At 39.0% G+C, this 20,177-nt stretch overlaps 6 protein-coding genes across 6 annotated transcripts; 2 read left to right on the top strand and 4 right to left on the bottom strand.

The window, feature by feature from the left end:
• Nucleotides 1–4,944: 4,944 nt before the first annotated feature.
• Nucleotides 4,945–6,956, bottom strand: F9C07_2282847 (amino acid permease family protein; the record flags this gene model as incomplete). Its single annotated transcript, XM_041291559.2, has 5 exons — nucleotides 4,945–5,353; nucleotides 5,431–5,664; nucleotides 5,728–6,002; nucleotides 6,059–6,392; nucleotides 6,449–6,956. The coding sequence occupies 5 exons, from the start codon at nucleotides 6,954–6,956 to the stop codon at nucleotides 5,175–5,177; spliced, it is 1,530 nt and encodes a 509-aa protein (XP_041145497.1). The 3' UTR covers nucleotides 4,945–5,174.
• Nucleotides 6,957–8,460: 1,504 nt separating this feature from the next.
• F9C07_2154600 (putative neutral/alkaline nonlysosomal ceramidase) lies at nucleotides 8,461–11,921 on the top strand. Its single transcript, XM_041285658.2, has 2 exons — nucleotides 8,461–9,313; nucleotides 9,370–11,921. The coding sequence occupies exons 1-2, from the start codon at nucleotides 9,129–9,131 to the stop codon at nucleotides 11,435–11,437; spliced, it is 2,253 nt and encodes a 750-aa protein (XP_041145496.2). The 5' UTR covers nucleotides 8,461–9,128; the 3' UTR covers nucleotides 11,438–11,921.
• On the bottom strand, nucleotides 11,904–13,724 carry F9C07_2212265 (glucose oxidase precursor; the record flags this gene model as incomplete). Its single annotated transcript, XM_041285654.2, has 2 exons — nucleotides 11,904–12,614; nucleotides 12,744–13,724. 2 exons carry the CDS (start codon nucleotides 13,722–13,724, stop codon nucleotides 11,904–11,906), a joined length of 1,692 nt encoding a protein of 563 aa, XP_041145495.2.
• A 1,944-nt stretch (nucleotides 13,725–15,668) lies between these two features.
• F9C07_2282843 (putative gulonolactone oxidase) lies at nucleotides 15,669–17,111 on the top strand (the record flags this gene model as incomplete). The annotated part of the gene is made up of 2 exons (XM_071510589.1): nucleotides 15,669–16,391; nucleotides 16,416–17,111. 2 exons carry the CDS (start codon nucleotides 15,669–15,671, stop codon nucleotides 17,109–17,111), a joined length of 1,419 nt encoding a protein of 472 aa, XP_071365363.1.
• A 1,694-nt stretch (nucleotides 17,112–18,805) lies between these two features.
• F9C07_1485064 (uncharacterized protein) lies at nucleotides 18,806–19,540 on the bottom strand. The gene has a single exon (XM_071508136.1). The coding sequence runs from the start codon at nucleotides 19,353–19,355 to the stop codon at nucleotides 18,858–18,860; it is 498 nt and encodes a 165-aa protein (XP_071365362.1). The 5' UTR covers nucleotides 19,356–19,540; the 3' UTR covers nucleotides 18,806–18,857.
• Nucleotides 19,541–19,725: 185 nt separating this feature from the next.
• F9C07_7832 (uncharacterized protein) lies at nucleotides 19,726–20,163 on the bottom strand (the record flags this gene model as incomplete). Its single annotated transcript, XM_041285652.2, has 1 exon — nucleotides 19,726–20,163. The coding sequence occupies one exon, from the start codon at nucleotides 20,161–20,163 to the stop codon at nucleotides 19,726–19,728; it is 438 nt and encodes a 145-aa protein (XP_041145492.2).
• Nucleotides 20,164–20,177: the final 14 nt, after the last annotated feature.

Raw genomic sequence — 20,177 nt, 5'->3', positions numbered from 1 at the left:
TATTTATAAAACTAATTTATATTATTATTAAACTAAAGATTTTTTATAAATATTTTAAATTTTAATATTAAATCTAAAATTATTATAATTATATAGATATAACTCTTAGTCTAGTATATTTAATAATAATATTTTTAAAATTTTTAATAAATATTTTTAAAATTATTAAAAATCTATTATTTCTAGAGTATATATTTTTTTATAAAATAATTAATTAATATATTTAAATAATTAAATAGATTATTATAAATATTATATATCTTATATATTATAGATTTTTAATTATTTAAAAAATAGATTATAAAAAGATAAAATAGAAATAGAAGCTTTATTAAATATTTAAACTATTTTTATTTAATAGATTTAAATAAAAAATAAAAGATATTACTATTATTTTAATATTAAATAAAATTTTTAATAGATTAATAAAATTTTAAAATATAATATATTATAAAATATATTAAGTTTTATTAAATTTTATAGTTAAAAAATAAAAGAATTACTAATTTAATATTAAATTTTTTAAAAAATTAAAATTATTTTTAATATTAAAAATTAATATTAATAAATTTTATAATCTTCTAAATCTATAAATTAATTAAAATAATTACTAGTAATATAGAATATTATAAAAAAATTTTTTTTAAAAATTTTTTATATCTATAGATAATAGAGATTCTAGAAAAAGATTTTTTTAAAATTTTTTAAATTTATAGTTAAAAATTTTAAATAATTAATCTTTTTAATTATTTATATAATATTTTAATAAATTATTAAAATCTTTTTTTTATTTTTTTAATTATATTAAATCTTATCGTTCAGCATTTTAAATAAAAATTTTTAAAATAAAATAATAATAGTAAGCTAAATTATATAAATAAAATAGAAAATATAATATTAAATTTTAATAATTTTTAATAATTTATAATTAATAAATATATTTTAAAGTTAAAATAGCTATATCTTAAGCTTTATAGTAAAAATAGAAAATATTATTCTATTATTATTTATATTATTTATTATAATTTTAAATATTTAATATATTAAATTATATCTATATAGAATTTCTAGTATAATATTAATTAATAATTTATTTTTATAAATATTAAAAATTAATTAAAAATCTAAAAAAATTTTATAATATTTTATATTTTTAGTTAAAAAATAGTTTATAATAGCTAAGAAAGCTTTTTAATTAAAATTAATTTAATAATTAATTATAAGTAAAATCTTTATATTATTAAATAATTAAAAAAATAATTAGATATATATTTTATTTAATAATATTATTAATTTTTTTTTAATTTATATATAATTTAAAAAATAAAAATAGTATTAATATAATAAAAAAATAGTAATAAAAATAATTATTTATTTAAACTATATATATTTAATTATTTAAAATAATAATTAATAGATAATAATAAAATAAAGAGTTTAGTTAAAAAATTTTTAATTACTATAAATAATAGAATTATTTTTTTAAAAAAAAATATTAATTAATATAACTAAAAATAATTAAACTATAATTTAAATAATAGATTTTATTAATTTATAAAATATTATCTTAATAATTATTTATTTTAAATTTATTAAAAAAAATTTTTTTTATAGTCTTTTTTTTAATAATAATTTATTAAATTTATTTTTAATCTATTAATTAATAGATAAATAAAACTATAAAAATAATAGATATAAAAAATCTTTAGATTACTATTTAAAAATTTAATATTTTAGAAAAAATTATTCTAGATAACTAATATTTATTTTTTAATATTTTATTTTAATTAAATCTTATCTATTTTTCTTTATTTATATATAAAAAGAGATTAATTTTATTAAATTTTAAAAACTATTAATTTCTTTAATTTAGTAGAATACTAAATAATTGACTTTTGTTATTATATTTATATAAAATTAAATTAAAAAAAATATAGAAATAGATAAAAATAGTATATTTTCTATTATATTTTAAATATTAGCTATAAAGATTTAAAATATAAATAAAAATAATATAATATTATCTTTTAATAATAGAATAAATAAAATAATATATCTAGATATAATTAATTTAAAGATTAATAGATAAAAAATATATAAAATATACTTAAAGATTAAAAAACTAAAAGAAAAAATTAATTCTATAATTATATTTTATTAAAACGCGTTATTATATTAAGTTATAATAGATTATATTATTATATATTAATTACTATATTTAAAAAAATCTCTAGTTCTATAGTACTTATATAATAATTTATCTTTAAATTAATTATTTATTAAAATATTCTAAGTATTATAGTTATTTATAATAAAAATAAAAAATTACTAAAATATATAATATATAGTATATTTTTTAAATAAATATAGTAAAAATATATTAGTATTTTATCTCTATATTAAATAAAAGTTAAGAATATCTATTAGTTATAGAGATATAAGACTCTATAGCTACTATATAGTAGAATAATAGTTATATTTATATATATTTTAATTATAGAAAATAATAGTTTTAATAAAATTTTTAATAAAAAATATATCTTCTTTTTATATAAAATTAATAAATAAAATTTTTTAATATTATTAATAATATATTTTTATAATTAGTTAAAATAGTAAGATTAATACTAGATTAATTATAATTAATCTAGTTTATTATTTACTATATTTAATAAAGATTAATAGTCTTGGCATTAAATATAATTAATCTAGATTAACTATCTAATTTTTAGTTTAACTGTGGTTAGATATAGAAATTCTATTAATCTAACTATAATCTAGTTGTTAGATATAACTGACTTTATTAATCTAATCTAACCTAGCCAAATACCAGTCTAAATTAAACTAAAATATTAAATAATTATTATAGCTAACTAGAATAAATAAATAGTATTTTTCTATATATTAGCTAATAGTATAAAATATAAAATATTTTTATAGCTAATATAGACTAATCTTATTATTTATGTAATTATTAAAATTTATCTTAATTTTTTAATTAAAAAATTTTATTATTTTTATACTTCATCTTTATATATATTTTATTTCTAAAAATAATATAGAATAATAAATCTATCTATTAAAATTAGTATATTCTATAATAATAATCTATTTTTAATTTTTTAATTATTATGAAAATAATTTCTCTAGTATATTAAATCTAGTAATAACTTTAGTTATAATTATTAAATTTATTATAAATCTTATTTTATCAAAATTATATATATTATTTAAAATAATACTATATTTTTAAATAGTTTTATTTATCTATTTAAATTAGATATTTAAAATCTTAGAATTCTCTATTTTAGTATACTAATAGTTATAGTAATATATAAATTAGATTTTAAATTTAAATATATATTTAATAAAATTATTGTCAGAGATATATTTCCTATTTAGGAAATTTTCTTGAATATTCTAGAATTATTCTAGAATATTACCTATCTATGAGAAATTAGACGAAAAAATCCTAACTAGGCAATATTAAGCGACTACATCCTAATTAGGAAATATTAGGCGAGTACTAAATTAGGAAATATTAAGCGAATTCCTAATCTAGTAAGCCTAAGCGAGCCCAATTCAACATAAAAAGCCACTCAATCCCCTGCCAAATTGAATCAATTTTTTCAAGCAGATCATCACCCAACTATCTGACTACCAGATATCGATTCATTCTTTTGATCTCTTCTATTCATACCTGACCTAGGGCTTTGACTGCCTTAGCCCTAGTTGCCTGCCTTTATTATCTAACCTAGGGCTTAGATTGCCTAAGCCCTACCTGCCTGCCTGACCTAGGGTTACTACTCAGTCAACCCTAGCTTTCTTATGTGATTTAGTCATTCAATTCATTCATTTTATTCAACTTTTCTATTCATCCTAGCTAGCCCTAAGACCATTCCGCTTTAGGGTTAGGGCAGCTGACAATTATATATATATTTTTTTATAGTTATAAAAAGGAAAATAGTATTATACTTTAAAAATAAAATATTAGCTATTTTATATATATATATAAATTAAGAGGATACTCTATATCTATCTAGTAGTAGAATCTATTCTTTAAATAATTTCTTTTTACTAAAAGTTATTTTATAATTATTTATATATATATATCTATTTAATTATATATTCTAATAAATATTTTTAAAATACTATATAGAGTATATTAAAAGCAAAAGCTACTATATAAATATTAGTAATTTAATTTTTTTTAATAGCTAATATAGCTAATAAAACTCTATCTTTCTACTTTATCTAATATTTTAATAATCTAAATATTTTTAGTAGTATAGCTGGTAGTTAAATAGCCTTAAAATAATAAATATATAGAAAGCCTGTATCACAGACCGTTGTCTAGCGCACCTTATCGAAGAGAGATATATAAAATAGAATAATAATAGAATAATAATAGCTAATTTTAAATAGAAGATATCTAATAAATTGTTTATTTAATAATTATATAAAAAGAATTATAAACGCTAATATTAATTACTATAATAAAATTATATATATTATAGTAATAATATAATTAAATATATTAATAATATAAAGAGCTTATAGTACTAATAAAATATAGTATATTATTAATATAAATAATTATAGCAATAATATAATAAGTAAAGATATATAAAAATATTTATTTTATATATTAAATTTAGTTTTTTATAATTAATATATATTATTACTATAGAGTTATTTTTAATAGTAAGACTAGTCTTAATTTATTTATACTTTTTTAACTATCAGATATATATATTTAATAGATCTAGTTCTTTAAACTTAAATCTAGTATTAATAATAATCTAGTAATAACTAAATTTTTATAATAATAGTAGTCTAGTAACAACTATATCTCTATAATAATAGTAGTCTAGTATTAACAGTGGCCTAATAGCAATAGAAGTTAAAGAGCAATTTTAGATTAGTAACCCTTAAAATATGGTTCGCTAATTGGTCTCAGACTTAATAACAAAGCCCCGGGCGTAACAAACATACTAGGGTATGGAAGGCACAACCCTAAATAAATAGCGTGATATTCAGTAAGAAAGAGACTGATATACATAGAGGTGCATTCAATACAAATGATATGCATTAATAGCTGGTAGACACGAGTAGCAAACCCAACAAGAACCACCAGCCACGCGTATAGCTACCACTAACATCATTTATACAATCTATGCAGTACCTTCGTTCCCTTTTTTGGTCTGAGAAAGGCTGGTGGAGACACTAGCTGGCTCAGCTTCATAGCTATCCCACGTTTCTATGACAGGCCCATTGTAATGGTCCTTGGCATACAGCCACCAATTTGCCAGAGCAAGTAAAAGACAAAATCCTAGAATCACGCATGTGTAATCTAGATTGGAGAGGTATAATTAGTCTGGCCTGCACGGCATTACCGAGCATTTACAACGGGGAATTTATGACACTTACTCATCGTAAGTGCAGAGGTTGGGTTAATGACTGGCAGGCACAGTATAGCAGCCATGAGGGTGATGAATGCAACCGCATATATATTAACAACCCAACCCAAGATATTGGGCATACGGAAGCTGCGAGCAGGGGACAAGTAGGCTGTTGATCGCTTTCGAGCAATTATTAGGAGAATAGGTATGCCGAACGATAGCTGCTGAAGAATAACGGACGAGCCTATAATTGCATTGAAGGCTTATGGACAAAGAGTAGTTAGTACAGCCTTCACTATGGCATTTGATTTCAGTGGTTCCTTACCCGTTTGAGAAGCGAGATATAAGAAGCCGCATATAAATGTTAGCACCCAGATTAGGAGTAAGCTCCGAATGGGAACTTCCAAGTGAGGATGAACATGCTCAATGTACTGTGAGAATAATAGCCCCTTATCACGTGCCAGAACCCAGGCCAGGCGGGAGGAAGCCTCCTGAGTAGCAATTATGATAGTCATCGCCATGACAATGCTGATGGAAACTATAACTATAGCGATTGTGCGAGATCGGAATCCTTGCTCCATAACAACAAACGGAACCCACCTAAGAGGCGTTAGTGTAGCAGTTAAACGGAATGGACATTGGCTAATGGAGCTTACTGCATAGTGGTCATGACTTCTTCGATATCAGATATAGCATAAACTTGGGCCACTGCATAGGCAAACCCAGTGGTAAAGCCGATTCCAACTGCACCCAGCATAGTGCGAGGTACGACTCTTTCTGGATTGCTGGACTCCTCGGCCATGTGCATGGCACCATCGAGGCCATTGAACATGTAGCAAGATGTCGTGAGACCGATGAGGAAGCACACACCGTCTGGCCACCCAGTATAATTCAAGAACGTGTTCCAGACGAAGTCGTGCGATTGTTTCGGGTTCCCTCTTACAAGTAAGAGAATGAAACACACAGAAAATAGGGAAATTGTAAGGATAACTTTATGGATAGTCAGGTCAATAAACTCTGTTGAAGGAGATTTTACCAATACAGACAGGCAACATTGTGTGTCCAAGGGTTCTTCTTCAGAAAAAAGGTGTTGTATATTATTGCGAGGAGCGCAAGTCCTTGGTAGACAAAGAAAATGTGCCAGGGCTGAGGCACAAAATCCGAGAGGCTCGTAGCTACCAAAGCCATAAGTTGCTGGGCTGCAATGCTGGTGACAGAAACTCCAATAACAAGCCAAGAGAAAAGCGCCAATAGCCCACACGTATATGATACTCCTTGTCTCCATCGCTCTGGGGCGAGGATAGAGGCGATGTGATATTGCCCACCTGCGCTTGGGTAAACGACTGCCAACTCTGCCATTGATGCTGCTATTGCCAAGTAGGCTGTAGCGGCGACGATGATTGAGTAGACCAGGGTGGCTGGTCCTCCAGCCAGGATTGCTAGCTGAAGGCTTCCGGAAATACCAGCCCAGCTATTACATATAACAAAAGTCAGGCAAAGCAAAGTGATGCCGTTCAAATGTTTCTTCACCTGGCTAGGAGGAGAGTGGCTCATTTTTGGTTGCGAGGCTGAATAGGTATTCCCTGTGCGGACTTCAGAACGTTTCTGTATCGGTAGATACTGCAACTTTCGTGGAGTGGCAATGGCGCGTGGTGGTAATTTTATATCGGCGTACGTTTGGCATTGGCTAAAACTTGATCTTAAGGATGACTTTTATAGTTCTTGAGGTTCGCGAGAAGCAATGAAGCACAGGCAGAAAGTTCAACTTCAACTTCAACCTCGGTCCATTCTTGTTATCAGCTCTCGACCAACGAATCAATTACAGAAGCTTCTCCAATCATCATCAGGGCTACGGGAAATCTCTCGAGAAGATAGGATTGCATGAACACAAATTATGCGGAATGCGGCCGAGCAAAGTGGCCGTAGGTCAGCAAGCCATTTCAGTACTAACTTTTGATCGACTATTCAGGCCACATTAAAATGAAGGCCAATGAAACGCATTGGGCGTTGATTTGAGAGACCATGTCCGAATCTAGCAGATTCCTCTTATCTATTGGGCTGAGAAGAAGGCAAGACGAAACCCGCGCTTCCTTTGACAGGGAAGATAGAGTCTGACAGGGATGAAAGTAAAAAAATAACATCGCTGATTTTGTCAAACCCCAGCAGGAACGAACTAAAAAAAGCAAACGTATAAAGCAGATTGAGCTCTCAAGTGTTCCAACTTCATTATCATTCCGCTTTACGGGGCTTCGGACTTCGGGACTCGGATTTAGTTCAGCAATGACGGCTCATTGTCTGTCATTAATGCTTCCTGTGTCGTCCCCATAGTGAGGCGTCACATTGAGTTCAGAATGCCGGTTCAATCCGAAATTGAAAATCTATCTTCGCTTTGATATTAGTTGACTAGGATAGCATATCTAATTTACGATTCGTGACATACGAAAGGAAGCTGGTAAGAGCGAGGGCGAGAGCCATCTTCGCTTTCGATTCCTTGAGACAGTCACAGGGAACTTGCGCGGATAGAATTTTCCCCGTTGGCTATGCACAAAACCCTTTCGACAATTATACTACTTGACATTTTCTGCATGAATGCACTACATGGCATGAAACTTGCTCTTCGCACTTTTCGGAACCTGTGCAGCATCTGAAACCCTCAGTACCGTATTTGTGTCCATATAAACTATCCACAGTAGAACGAATCTTCAACGATTTGGTCAATTGTCTGCAATTAGATGTGTCCCTGGCCAAGGACATTTGCATTGATTCTGTGGTGGGTACGTCAGAGGAGCGTGATGACACACTACACAGATTAGGGACTTCTAGTAACTAAAATATGCTCTCGTCGGTGACTGGCCGCTTCATACACTTATCCAGTCTGTGGATATGCTCTTGCTCCATATTCGGGCCTCGGTTCTCACGATCTTCCATTCTCGGTTGTCGGAGAGAAAGGGGGGAAAGAGGAAAAGTGCCAGCTTATCGTACTCGGAACAACCATCTGGCCGATTACCCTTGAAGCGCCGACAGCCCCGCGCCAACTAAATTCAGCACTTCGGCAATGACATGATTTACCCAAAACATAAAAATGGGTATCAGAATTGAGTACGATAATACTAAGCTCTATATTCAGTACATCTTAGTCTTGACACGTCACACAGCAGCCCAGGCAGAGTAAGCGTGGGACAGCAGGCTGGCCAATCCAACTCTCTAGTTATCGAGAACAATAAGTAATCTTGTCAGCTTCACCTGAAATGAAATTGCATGGTAGGAACCAAGGGGGTCAGCTCTAGTAAGGGAAACCAATTGAATGAGATGGATTCGTCTGGAACGATTTACCAAGGGAAACCATACGACAGAATGTGGCGTAGCTATCTGTACCTTTTGATTACCGCAAGTCTGGGGAGAGGTAATGCTGCAATACATAGAGCTAGTCACGTCCCACTGAATTCCAAGACTCAGAGACAATTATGATAACGAAAAAGGCGATCCTGCAAGTGTTGCTCCACTTTCATCGTCAAAGCTTCACCATTGATATCTGGCAGATGATAAGGTCTGTGTTGACATCACAAGACGATTCTACCAACGGTACTAAGATTCATAAAGCTAATTTTCAATGAGATTAGCGGGTTCAACTTTCAGGAGTGAGATCCAGCAACTGAAGTATAAATAGTGCCACATCGACGGTGTTATTGACCCGTTTCAAGCTTATTCCCCCATCCACTGTGAGTGATGACATGCCTATTACTTCGAAGCATGAAACCGGTGGGTTTTCTACCAGTTTTGATAATGATATTTTTTTGGTGGAGCGTTGGGTCCTTGAGTCATCCGACCGATGGAACGGGGAGTGATGAGACGCGAGACACCAAGCATGGAAGCACGTTCCTTGTCGGTGTAGGAAAGGCCGATATCACTGGGTGAGGAATTTACGCTACCTTACCCTCGGTCATAACTAATGAGCTGCGACGATCAGTGCTGTGGTTCAGATCCCTTTTGCAGGTTACGGGAAGATGAACCAGACAGGAACTGGTCTCCGCCAGAGAACTTACGCTCGGTCATTTGTCTTTGCTGATCCTGCCAATATCACCAACTCTTTCATTTACGTTGTACTCGATACACAATCGGGTGATACTGCAGTCCGATATGGCATTCTTCAAGGCCTTCAAACCCTTGGAGGCAAATATGGGAATTTTAGAGAACACAATGTAGCAGTGGGTGGGACACACCAACACTCAGGGCCCGGGGGATGGATGAACTATTTGCTTCCTCAGATAGCGACACTTGGTTTTGATAAGCAGACTTACACCGCAATTGTTGATGGGGCTCTTCTTTCAGTTCAAAGAGCATATGACAGTCTAGCCCCCAGCACGATCAGCGTCGGTACGATCAATATTGAGGATGCAAACATCAACCGCAGCCCATATTCTTACCTGGCGAACCCGGCGGCTGAACGTGCTCAGTACAGTTCCGATACGGATACAACAATGACACTCCTAACGTTTGATCGCCTCTCGGATGGTAAAACCACTGGTGTATTGTCCTTTTTCTCTGTGCATGGCACCTCTCTCTACAACAACAATACACTTGTTACAGGAGACAACAAAGGCGTTGCAGCCTATCTCTTTGAGAGAGGTGCTACCAACGATGCTCGATTCGCTGATAATTTTGTCGCTGGGTTTTCACAATCAAGCGTTGGAGACATGAGTCCCAATGTGCTGGGTCCGTTTTGTGAAGATACGGGATTGCCGTGTGACTTCAAAACCAGCACGTGCAATGGCCGGGCCGAGTTTTGTCAAGCGCGTGGCCCTTACTTCAACGAAGGTGATAACGGGGCCAAAAGTGCATTTGAGATAGGCCGTCGCCAATACAACGCTGCCTTTCAGCTATATGGGCAAATATCCTCCGGCTCAGGAGTACTACTCGCCGGAGAATCAGCCGTGGCGTCTTACCATACATACCAGAACATGTCGGGCTACGAATTCATTTCTCCGTTCAATGGTCGTCTTCTATCGACTTGCTACGCGGCCCTGGGCAGTTCATTTGGAGGAGGAACCAGTGATGGACCGGGGGCCTTTGATTTTACCCAGAATAATACATCCCCCAATCCCTTCTGGCGGCTAGTGCGGGGTGGTCTTCACCAACCTGGGCCTGAACAAATCAAGTGTCAATCTCCAAAGCAGATCTTGTTTGATCTTGGAGCAATGAACAATCCATATGCATGGGCTCCTGATATCGTCGATGTTCAAGCCCTTCGCCTGGGCCAGCTTCTTGTCATAGTTTCTCCAAGCGAGCTCACTACTATGTCTGGACGTCGATGGAAAGCCACTATTGCGGGCGCGGCCCAAAGTGTTCTATCCATCTCCGATCCTATCGTTGTTCTGGCATCTCCAGCAGACTCATACGCACACTATGTCACCACAGAGGAGGAATATACCGTGCAGCGTTATGAAGGCGCATCAACTCTTTACGGACCCAACCAGCTAGCGGCATATGTAAACCTTAGTCTGGCATACCTGCCGTATCTGGGAGTCCCAAATGCAGTGGCACAATTGCCCAAACTTCCTGAAGGCCCCAGGCCTCCAGTTACTACGAATTACTCTCTTGCATTCGTCCCTGGTGTCGCCTTCGACAGCCCCCCTTTTGGCCATTCGTTTGGGGATGTCTTATCTTCTTCGACACCATACTTCTACATGGTGGGAGATTACGTTTCAGCCACCTTTGTTGGGGCTAATCCACGTAATGACCTGCGCTTAGAAAAAACCTATGCAGCAGTGGAGATGAATATTGACGGTATTTGGGAAGTAGTGCGTACTGACGCGGACTGGAACCTGGTCTTTGAATGGAAGCAAACAAACGTACTGCTGGGTACGAGTCAAGTGACCTTGACCTGGCATATCGAGGACTCATATTACCTGTCAGGCTGGGGCAACGCTCTACAGCGTGGGATTTATCGTCTGCATTATTATGGAGAGTCTAAAAATGCGTTTGGAACGATCTCCTCTTTTGAAGGAGTGGGGCCCGAGTTTAGCCTTCAAATCTAACCAGGTCCATCATAGGATCAGATACTATGGTACGGCTCTCCTCTTTCGCTGTTTAGTCGGCTGCCTCGTTACCTGGCATTCCGACATGTGCCGGAATCCATCGGAATTCTATGTGCCACCCTTGGCTTCCAAGCGTTTCGAGTATGGACACCACGTTCGCCTGATTTCAAACCAATTGAGAATCTCTGATCGCTACTCAAAAGGGAATACATGCGAGCTTCGGACTGATTTGCTTGCTACGCGGAATAACGAGAGATCCAAGATTGTCTTAGCGGAGATAGCATAGGAACCATGATCTCAATTAGAATTAAGGCATCTAGTTTATTTATCGGAGAATATGCCGCATCTAGTTGAGGCGATTATCAAAAGCCGGGCTGGTATACACCAGTAACACAAGAACTACATACATATTCAGTATAGACTGTTGAAGTCCAGGCTGGTATAGCACCAATGTTAAAGACACATCTTAGGACTTGTTGTAGTCAGCCAGGATTGCATCTGCAATCTTCAAGGCCATACCGTAGAAGATAGTCATGACATGGGAGGACACCTGGGTGGGCGAAACAGACCCATCGATAACACGAAGGCCCAGGGTGCCGTAGACCTTTGCGGTAGGATCAACAACACCGCCAAGCTCTTTGGACATCATGGAACACGTGGAGACAGCATGCCAGTTGGCACGGAAGTTCTGCTTGACATAGCCAACCCAGTCGTCGAGGGTAGCGTTGTAGGACAAGAGGTCAGCACCGGGGATGTCCTCTCCATCAAAATAGTTCGACATCTCGCCGCTATTCTGGAGCTTACGTGCAAGCATTGAGGCAGCGGCCTGACCAAGAAGGTCAAGCTCGTTCAGCAAGAACTGGGGGTTGTTGCTGAATGACTGGAGGTAGGGATCGGCGGAGGTAATGTGGGTAGAGCCGCGAGTGAACGGGATGAGATCCCATAAGTCGAAATTGATCTTGCCGTTAGTGTCCATAAAGAGCTCGGCGTAGGCAACGTCCTCATTGAGAAGCCAGTTACGGTAGTTCTCATACTGAATCTTCAAAGCAGTGGCATTATAGAAACCACCACGGGCAACGGTCTCGTTGGCCCACTGGTCGAGGTTGTTATTCAGCAACCCAACAGCCATAGGGGTATAGTCGCCGAAGACCTCAGTGAAATTGGCAAAGTACATAGCCTAACCTTGACCGGCGGCTACGAACTTAGCGCAGGCGCGGACGATTGTGGTGGTCTGGTCTTGCATATTAAGACCAACGGGGAGCTCAACAAGCTGGGTAATATTGAACTAGTCAAGGACGGACTTCACACCAATACCAGAGTGTTCGAGGATCAGCGGGGAGACGAGAGAGCCAGCGGCTAAGAGGACCTCATACTTAGCATAGACGTTGAAGTTGACGGCCTTGTTTGTACCGAAGTTAACACCAACGGCCTTTGGACCGGCTGAGGTCTTATTGAAAAGAACCTTTCCGACGATCTGGCCGGTAAGAACGTGCAAGTTAGGGCGCTGATAATTAGGAAGAAGCCACTCACGGGCAGCATCGGCACGGGTCTGGTCGGGCAATAAGTTGTTGTAGATCATGGAGACACCGCGTGGGTGACCACAGAGAAAGTCCTTCTGGATAGGAACGCCCATAGCAGCAGTGGTATTCATAAGGGCCTTCATGAGGACAGAATAGGGCCGGCCGTCGTTACGGGGCCCGCTGTAGACGGTTCCGTTGAAGCCGTGGCAGGAAGCGTTGAAGTAGTGACCGGCGGCAATCTCGGCTTGAGTAGGGTAGCGGGCGAGCTCGGCCTTCTTCATGTAGTCATTTAGATTGTCCCAGTTCCAACCAGGATTACCAAAGACTGTCTCCCAGGAATCAATCTGGACCTTGTCCGGACGGGTCCAGGAGTCACCGTTGACCAAGGTAGAACCACCGAGGCCCTTACCAGCCTTGATATCTAGGGTGCGGTTGTTGATGTCCTGGGGAACAGTGAGATAGTTATGGTCAACGGAGCTGCCGAAGATTAGGCCGTAGTCGTTGGGGTTCTCGATGATTGGCCCATCATTTGACTCGTAGAATCCCTTCTCAATAACGAGAACGTTGATGCTAGGGTTCTCAGTCAGCTTGGCCGCAACAGTAAGACCAGTTAGACCACCTCCGGCGATAATGTAGTCAACAGTCTTTCCAGCAACCGTCTTAGGGTCGAAGATCAGGTTGGCTTGGACATTAGCCTGCTCTGCGGCAGTGTAGGCCTGGGCCGCGGCTACGGAGGCGATGGTGGAGGCGAGGATGACAGACTTCATCTTGAAGGACAATCTCAACAAGTGATCAAATGAGAGCTGGAATGGAAGGAAATATAAACAGTGGTTACTGTGCTTAAGAAATTCTTCTCGATGACCATCAGCTACCCGCAGTATATATACTCTTCTCAACGACTGATTTACTAGGAATATCTAGGTTTCTGCCTACATAACCATAAAACTTCTTCAAAGTCTATCACGTAGCTTTAAGCCAATAAGTCTATGGGATATTGACACGCCATTTGATTTGTGATAGAGATATCTTTCCTCGCAGGCCAAACACACGTGGGACACTGGCAACGGTGTACGGTATTCCGGGATTCAGGCTGAGCTTGAAGGATGTGGTCGGCGGCCTGATTCGCCATGGATAATGAAGTTGTGGGCCGATCAAGAATGATGATCGTAATGACCAGAGATGCTTTCAATGTATGTACCAACAACATATGTAAACTTGACCTGAGGGTCGACAAAAGTCCCCTGCGCCTTGGCGCCCAGCCCGGAAGCAAAGAGGTTTGCTACTTCCCTCACCGGGACTTTCGTTTTAGAAAATAGCCAGTGACAGGGTTCTAAGGTCAATTGACTTCGTAGGGGGAAAACTATATTCAGACCCCTAGCGCCTTTTGCTGAAGAATTAATTGGTCAGCTCCTACAATTTGCTAATTTCACCAAAACACGGGCTTGAAGTATAAATTTCTAGACAGGCGGGAAGGAAAACTTCGGGCCGTAGTTGGTCAAAGTGGGTCAAGGGCCCATGTGGATTAATGGCTGGTCCACGCTTATACTACCGCTCGAAAATTTTTGATGAAGGTTCAGGTCAAAGCGCTTTCTAAATCTTGGCTTCGCCACATGGTCATGTATCAGTCCAAATTATCAATTGGTCGACATATTCGCTCGGTGTGCCTCGGAGATGGTAGAAATCATACGCGGCATGCCGAGTTATACGAGCATTAAGCGCAATTCGGCAAACCGAATTTGAGTAAAATAACTCTATCTGCATAGCTCATCCGGTACCATCATAATCTCACTTTTAACATAAGCCCACATCTCAAATTTGTGTTTGTGCAGCCGAAAGACTCCTGAAGTGGTAACTCGCCAAGGATCTGCTACTGCTATTATTCCTTTTCAACCCAACTCCCCCATCGATGTATATTCAATTGATGCACTCAAGGTATATTAGCTCAAAGGATCGAGTGGCTGGAGCATTGGTAGTAAGATGATTTAAACTTTGGTGAGATTCTGGTAAACCGCCAACCCGATGCGTGGCGTGATGGAGAACAGTCGGCTTAACGTGAGAACTGAAAGGGATGTGCAAAATGTCTAGTGGCCCATGAACTGCGTTTGACATATTGCCACATGTGGAAGGTGATAGGCTCCAATCTCCACGAAGTGGATTCACATAGACCAACTCGTATTTGCCAAGTGAAGTCAAGACTTCATTAATTGAGATCTTCATGATGGACGACAAGTCCCACCGACGGAAGGCTATTGCTCGTAGAATACGCCATTTATATTCTGGATAAGCAATCAGTGATATGGCTGGATCAGTCCAAATTATCAATCGGTCAACATATTCGCTTGATGTGCCCCGGACATTGGTAGAAATCATATGCGGCATGCCAAATTATACGAGCGTTGAGCGCAATTGGGCATTGGACACCCACGAGACGAATATCGACATCAAGATAGGCGGGTTGATAATGTCGTTCCTGAAATGCCTGAGCCATGAGAAGGTTTGAGTATATATAGCTTGGACTTTGCTCTTCGCCCTCCTTCCGGCCTTGATTTTTCAGTAAGAACACTGCTCCTCCAAAGTTTACTTTAGTGAGGATTCATCTTGTTAGATATTCCCAAGGCGCAGGTATTTCTATCGAAAAGTCCCGGGAGTTCTTTCATCCGGTTTCTCGTGTCAAGTAACGGGCTGACATCGCATCATTCATAGTTTCCAAAATGGTTAACACGAAGCTGGCTCTCTTGTTGGTGCTGCTGCACGCAGCTTTTGGCTCCTCCTATCGCTGGTTTAACTGGCAATTTGAGGTTACTTGCGAGTCTGACGCATACATTGCCCCGCACAACGAGACTGCGGTTGCCAACTTCCTTAAGCAGCAGTATCCCAAGGGATCTCACATAAAAGTTGTTGGAAATGGTCATGGATTCGGTAACCTCACTACCTGTGTCGACAATTCTCTTACTAAGAAGCCCTCTTACATCGTGTCTATGACAAATTTGAAGGGGCTCAACATCGATAAGAAGAATATGACCGTCACCTTTGGTGCTGATTGGGATGTTTATAACCTCACCGAAGAGCTTAAGGCCAATAATTTATCTTTCGGTAACCTCAGTATTGAGCGTGTCCAGAATTTCGTGGGCGCTGCCTCCACCAGTACCCACGGCTCTAGATCCGTCATCGGTAATATTGCCAGTCAGATTATTAGACTGCGTGTATTAAACGCGCAGGGGAACCTCCGTGTTATTAACAAGACGAATAACCCCGAGGAACTGAAGACATTCCGTATCAGCCTTGGTGCCCTTGGTCTCATCACGGAGATGACTATTAAGGTCCAGCCGACGCTCCTTCTGAAGAAGACCACTAAGATCGTGAATGCCACCTCTGACTACACGCTGATAGGCAAGCAACTTGCCCAGCTGTACAAGGACCACGACCGTGTAACTGTCTGGGGTCCTCACTTTGACTAGAATGAGGCCTCTCAGAACTGGGACCTTGAGCCAACTTACTTCTACTCCTACTGGGAGCCGACGAACTACACTGGAGTTCACAACTGCACTCTCAACTATTGTGCCAACGATTGTGGCGACTGCAAGAAGGAGTATATCTGCTACGACGAAGTCATCGACGCCGCGTCGTGCCCTCCCCAAGGCGTCTGTGACCGAGAGTTCTATGCTGAGATCGAGCACTTCCTTCCCATCGAGTATTACGCCGAAGCTGCCGCCGACTATATTAGTTATCAGCAGTCCCAAACCCCCCGCATGAAGGCTCCCTATAACAGTATGATGGTAATCCAGCACCGTTCTCTCAAGGGTGATGATGCATACATGTCTCCGGTCAATACCTACAACCTTGGCTCGGATCTCAGCGGGGTTTTTGCTATCATCGAAATTGACTGGATCCAAACCTATAACAACTTTACAACTCTTTGGCAGAACCAGCAGTTGGGATACGAATTCATGGCTGAATTTGGTGAAAAATATAACGTTCGGCCCCACTGGAACAAAATGAACCCTCCTAACGCAACTTACGCTCTGGAAAAATTCCCGAAGCTGCCCGAGTTCTTGGCAATCCAACAGCGCCAGGATCCTAAGTGTCAGTTTGTCAACGAATTCTTGGTTGAGCAGCTTGGCATTACCCGCTGCGCGAACTACCTATCCATTTAAACTGGGATATATAGTGTGACGAGTCACCTGTGGCGATGCTTGCTACCTGGGTTGAAGCCTGATTCCGGAGGCACCCTTCATGTGTTTAGATCACATATAGTTCTCTCACTCTCCCCTTCTTTCCTTCTCTATGCTTAGTTGTTTCGTCAAATCCTACTTTGTTGGTCGGTGTCTGTCTCTTCGTACCTGAGCATAACATATAGAGGGGCTCGAATCACTTGCTCTTTTATTTTATGTTTTTTATTGTTATTCTCTTGATTGAAGAGGTGGCTTTCTGTCAAATGGCAAGTAACCATGATGTGGAATGCTAAGACATCTCAACACTCTAGATCCAAAGGGTAATTGTACAAAACGGTCAGTCTTGAAATTATGGTCAAGCAATGGTATATTCTTGAATAGAGCTCCATATATTTCACAATAGAGTAAGCTATATGTCCTGCGACAGTGTTGTCTCCTTGATAGGGCTCGAAATATAAAGTGGACCCCATTTCAGATAAATTTCGGCCCACACAACATAAGACTGAAATAATAATCATAAAGTACCACTGGACGAGCTACCTCAGTCAGACATCATAAATCAATTTGTCGAGACATGGAGCAGTTAACTACCGGGCAGTAATTACACTGAGTGACTCACTATCCTCTAATGTCCCTAGCTAACAGGAATGGCCTATATCAGCTATAAATTACCAAGAATTTACCATCCAATGACAGCAACGGAGTAAAATGAGGAATATAAAGGTAGCATGAAAAGAGTGTTGATTTTGGTGAACTAAACTATCGAACTACATAAGGGTTGAAATGCCCATGAGAATACCAGTGCCTCGTTACAAATCCGAGGTGAGGTAGCGCCATACAGCGAAAGTATGTGTGAATCAGGGAGTGGGGTATTGTAAACTTGTAGCCCTCAAGTTACCCTATAGGTACCTGGCGAGTCAATACCGTACCAATGTCCATTTCCCTGAAACTGACTTTGACTTATACCGCCAAAATGCTTCTTCCTTCATTTTAAAGAGACAATCACAAACATGATTTTATAGATCTAGTAGTCAGGGTAGAAGCATTCCTAAGCAGCTAAAGAACGACAGTTCAATACTGCTGGGGGTGTTTGTTACTATCGCCACGGACGTTTGAATTTAGACACTACGGACAAGAACATGCTTTCCCTTTGCGAACACGATGTTTAACCTTAAATATGATTAGGATAAGCAAATTCAGCAGTTATTTATCACAAAAGATCTTAAAGTAGATTATACTACCCCCGACAAGCGCGCTTTCTCGCTGAGATACTAGTAATATATGGTAATTACATCCAACTCTGTTTTATAAGGTTCACTACGGATATTCTGGAAGTGCCCGGGTGTCCATCTCTGGCAAGATCTGATGGGCGCAGCTAGTTAACGGTAAAGAGAGCGGGAGGAAAGTCTAAGCTGCAGATGCTTGGAGAAAATTGCGAAGACGCAGAGACCGCATGACAAACTGTGCGTTCCCGATTAATAGCTTCGATTCGAGATTCTACCTACCAGAGATCAAGGACCAATTCCTCTTCCAGGTACCGAGAGACACAAGGCATCATGACCTTGTTCTTGCCCTTCTCTTCTGGAGACAGGACAGTGTCGCGGTGTTCGGGCCTTCCCTCTAGCACAGATATTTCACCGGTACCCCATGTGCCTTTTGAGCAGGTTGACATGATTCCGCAGCCATTCTGATTTAAGACCTCCAGCAGGGTTTTCTCTGGAGGAACAGTCAATCGTCTTCCACTACGCCCCAAAGTGACATGGAAGCTTTTGTTTGGCAAAAGTTTCGAGTCGAAGCGACTTGGAATCTTTCGACTCTAAGTTCAACCACGACGTTCTCCCTACAGGCATCTTCAAGCGCGTTGATGAGTCGATCCGGACCGCAACAGTAAATTTGAACATTCTTTTCCTGAGCCTTGACGAAGCTCTCAAGATCAAATCCTTTACCGTCTTGGCTTGTCCAAACCTCCGTCGGGTGTCCTCTGCACAGTTCTTCGACATAGGCCATGGTTCCTCGGGGGCGTCCAAGGTAAATCAAATGATAATCAGCTCCATTGCACTTAAGTTCACTCAGCATTGGCGTCAATGGTGTGATATCAATTCCTCCTGCCAGCAAGATATAACGCGGACGCTTTCTCAGGCGGAAGTGATTTTTGGGGCGACGGACGGTCACGTCCATTCCTTCGCGAAGGTTCTCGTGAAGCCACTTTGATCCACCCGCATCCATTTTCTTCCTTTAAAATTGCAAGCTTCCAGAAAGAGGTTTCGGCTGGATAGGAGTACAGAGAGTATTGTCGATACCCGTATTGACTAAGGATATCCACATGATACCCTGGCGTCCATTGAGGCAGCTCGTCTGGTGTATTGGAGCATATGGTAACCCCCAGAACCTCAGAGGTCATGGATTTGAGGCTTAGAACCTTAGCCGACATATTCTGCGTGGTGCTACTGGCCATTTCGGTACTAGATCCATGGGGCAATGTCCGCAGGGAGGGTGCCAGGGGCGGATCCCATGCCACAACCACGCCTGCAACACCACGAGCGGGTCGAACTTTTTCGTAGTGGATCTTACATTAGGGTCAACATTAGGGTCAACATTATTGGCTAGCCTTGGTCTCAGTGCCGGCATCTTGATGGTCCACCGTATTGGTTTTCAGTAGAGCGTCAAGCTCTCGCTGCGCGTGTCTCTCTAGGATTGGAGCCAATCGCTTCAACCGCGCCGGTTTAAGCGTGCGATCCAGCGCTGTGCGATAAGGTGAGTGAGCTGCCGGATCTGTGCTCAGCGGTGGACGGCGAATGCCTCGTGGGTCGCTTGGAATGACTGCTTTCACGGATGAGACGAAAGTATCGGGGTCAGAGGCAGCGCGCTCGACGTCGTCATGGCGTGTCAGACGCCAGAAGCCCCCAGTTTGGGAGGTATGTGCGACTGGGCATTTCCTCCGCAACTGGCCGAACTGCTCGTAAATCTTGTCTGGGTTGTTGTCTTCGATGAGGGCGAAATCCTCGTCGGCTGAGGGGGTGGTGGTAAAGAACATTGTGGAGCTCTCTG

The sequence above is a fragment of the Aspergillus flavus genome, chromosome 3 (assembly GCF_009017415.1).
Source record: "Aspergillus flavus chromosome 3, complete sequence".
In the NCBI taxonomy this organism is placed as follows: domain Eukaryota; kingdom Fungi; phylum Ascomycota; class Eurotiomycetes; order Eurotiales; family Aspergillaceae; genus Aspergillus; species Aspergillus flavus.
Note: the sequence above shows the minus strand (reverse complement) of the source record. Positions and strands in the feature narration are given on the sequence as shown.

Coding starts and splice junctions, on each gene's coding strand:
- F9C07_2154600 (XM_041285658.2), top strand. CDS start 9,129: ATGACATGCCTATTACTTCGAAGCATGAAACCGGTGGGTTTTCTACCA. Junction 9,314..9,369: donor GGAAAGGCCGATATCACTGG/GTGAGGAATTTA, acceptor TGCGACGATCAG/TGCTGTGGTTCAGATCCCTT.
- F9C07_1485064 (XM_071508136.1), bottom strand. CDS start 19,355: ATGGATGCGGGTGGATCAAAGTGGCTTCACGAGAACCTTCGCGAAGGA.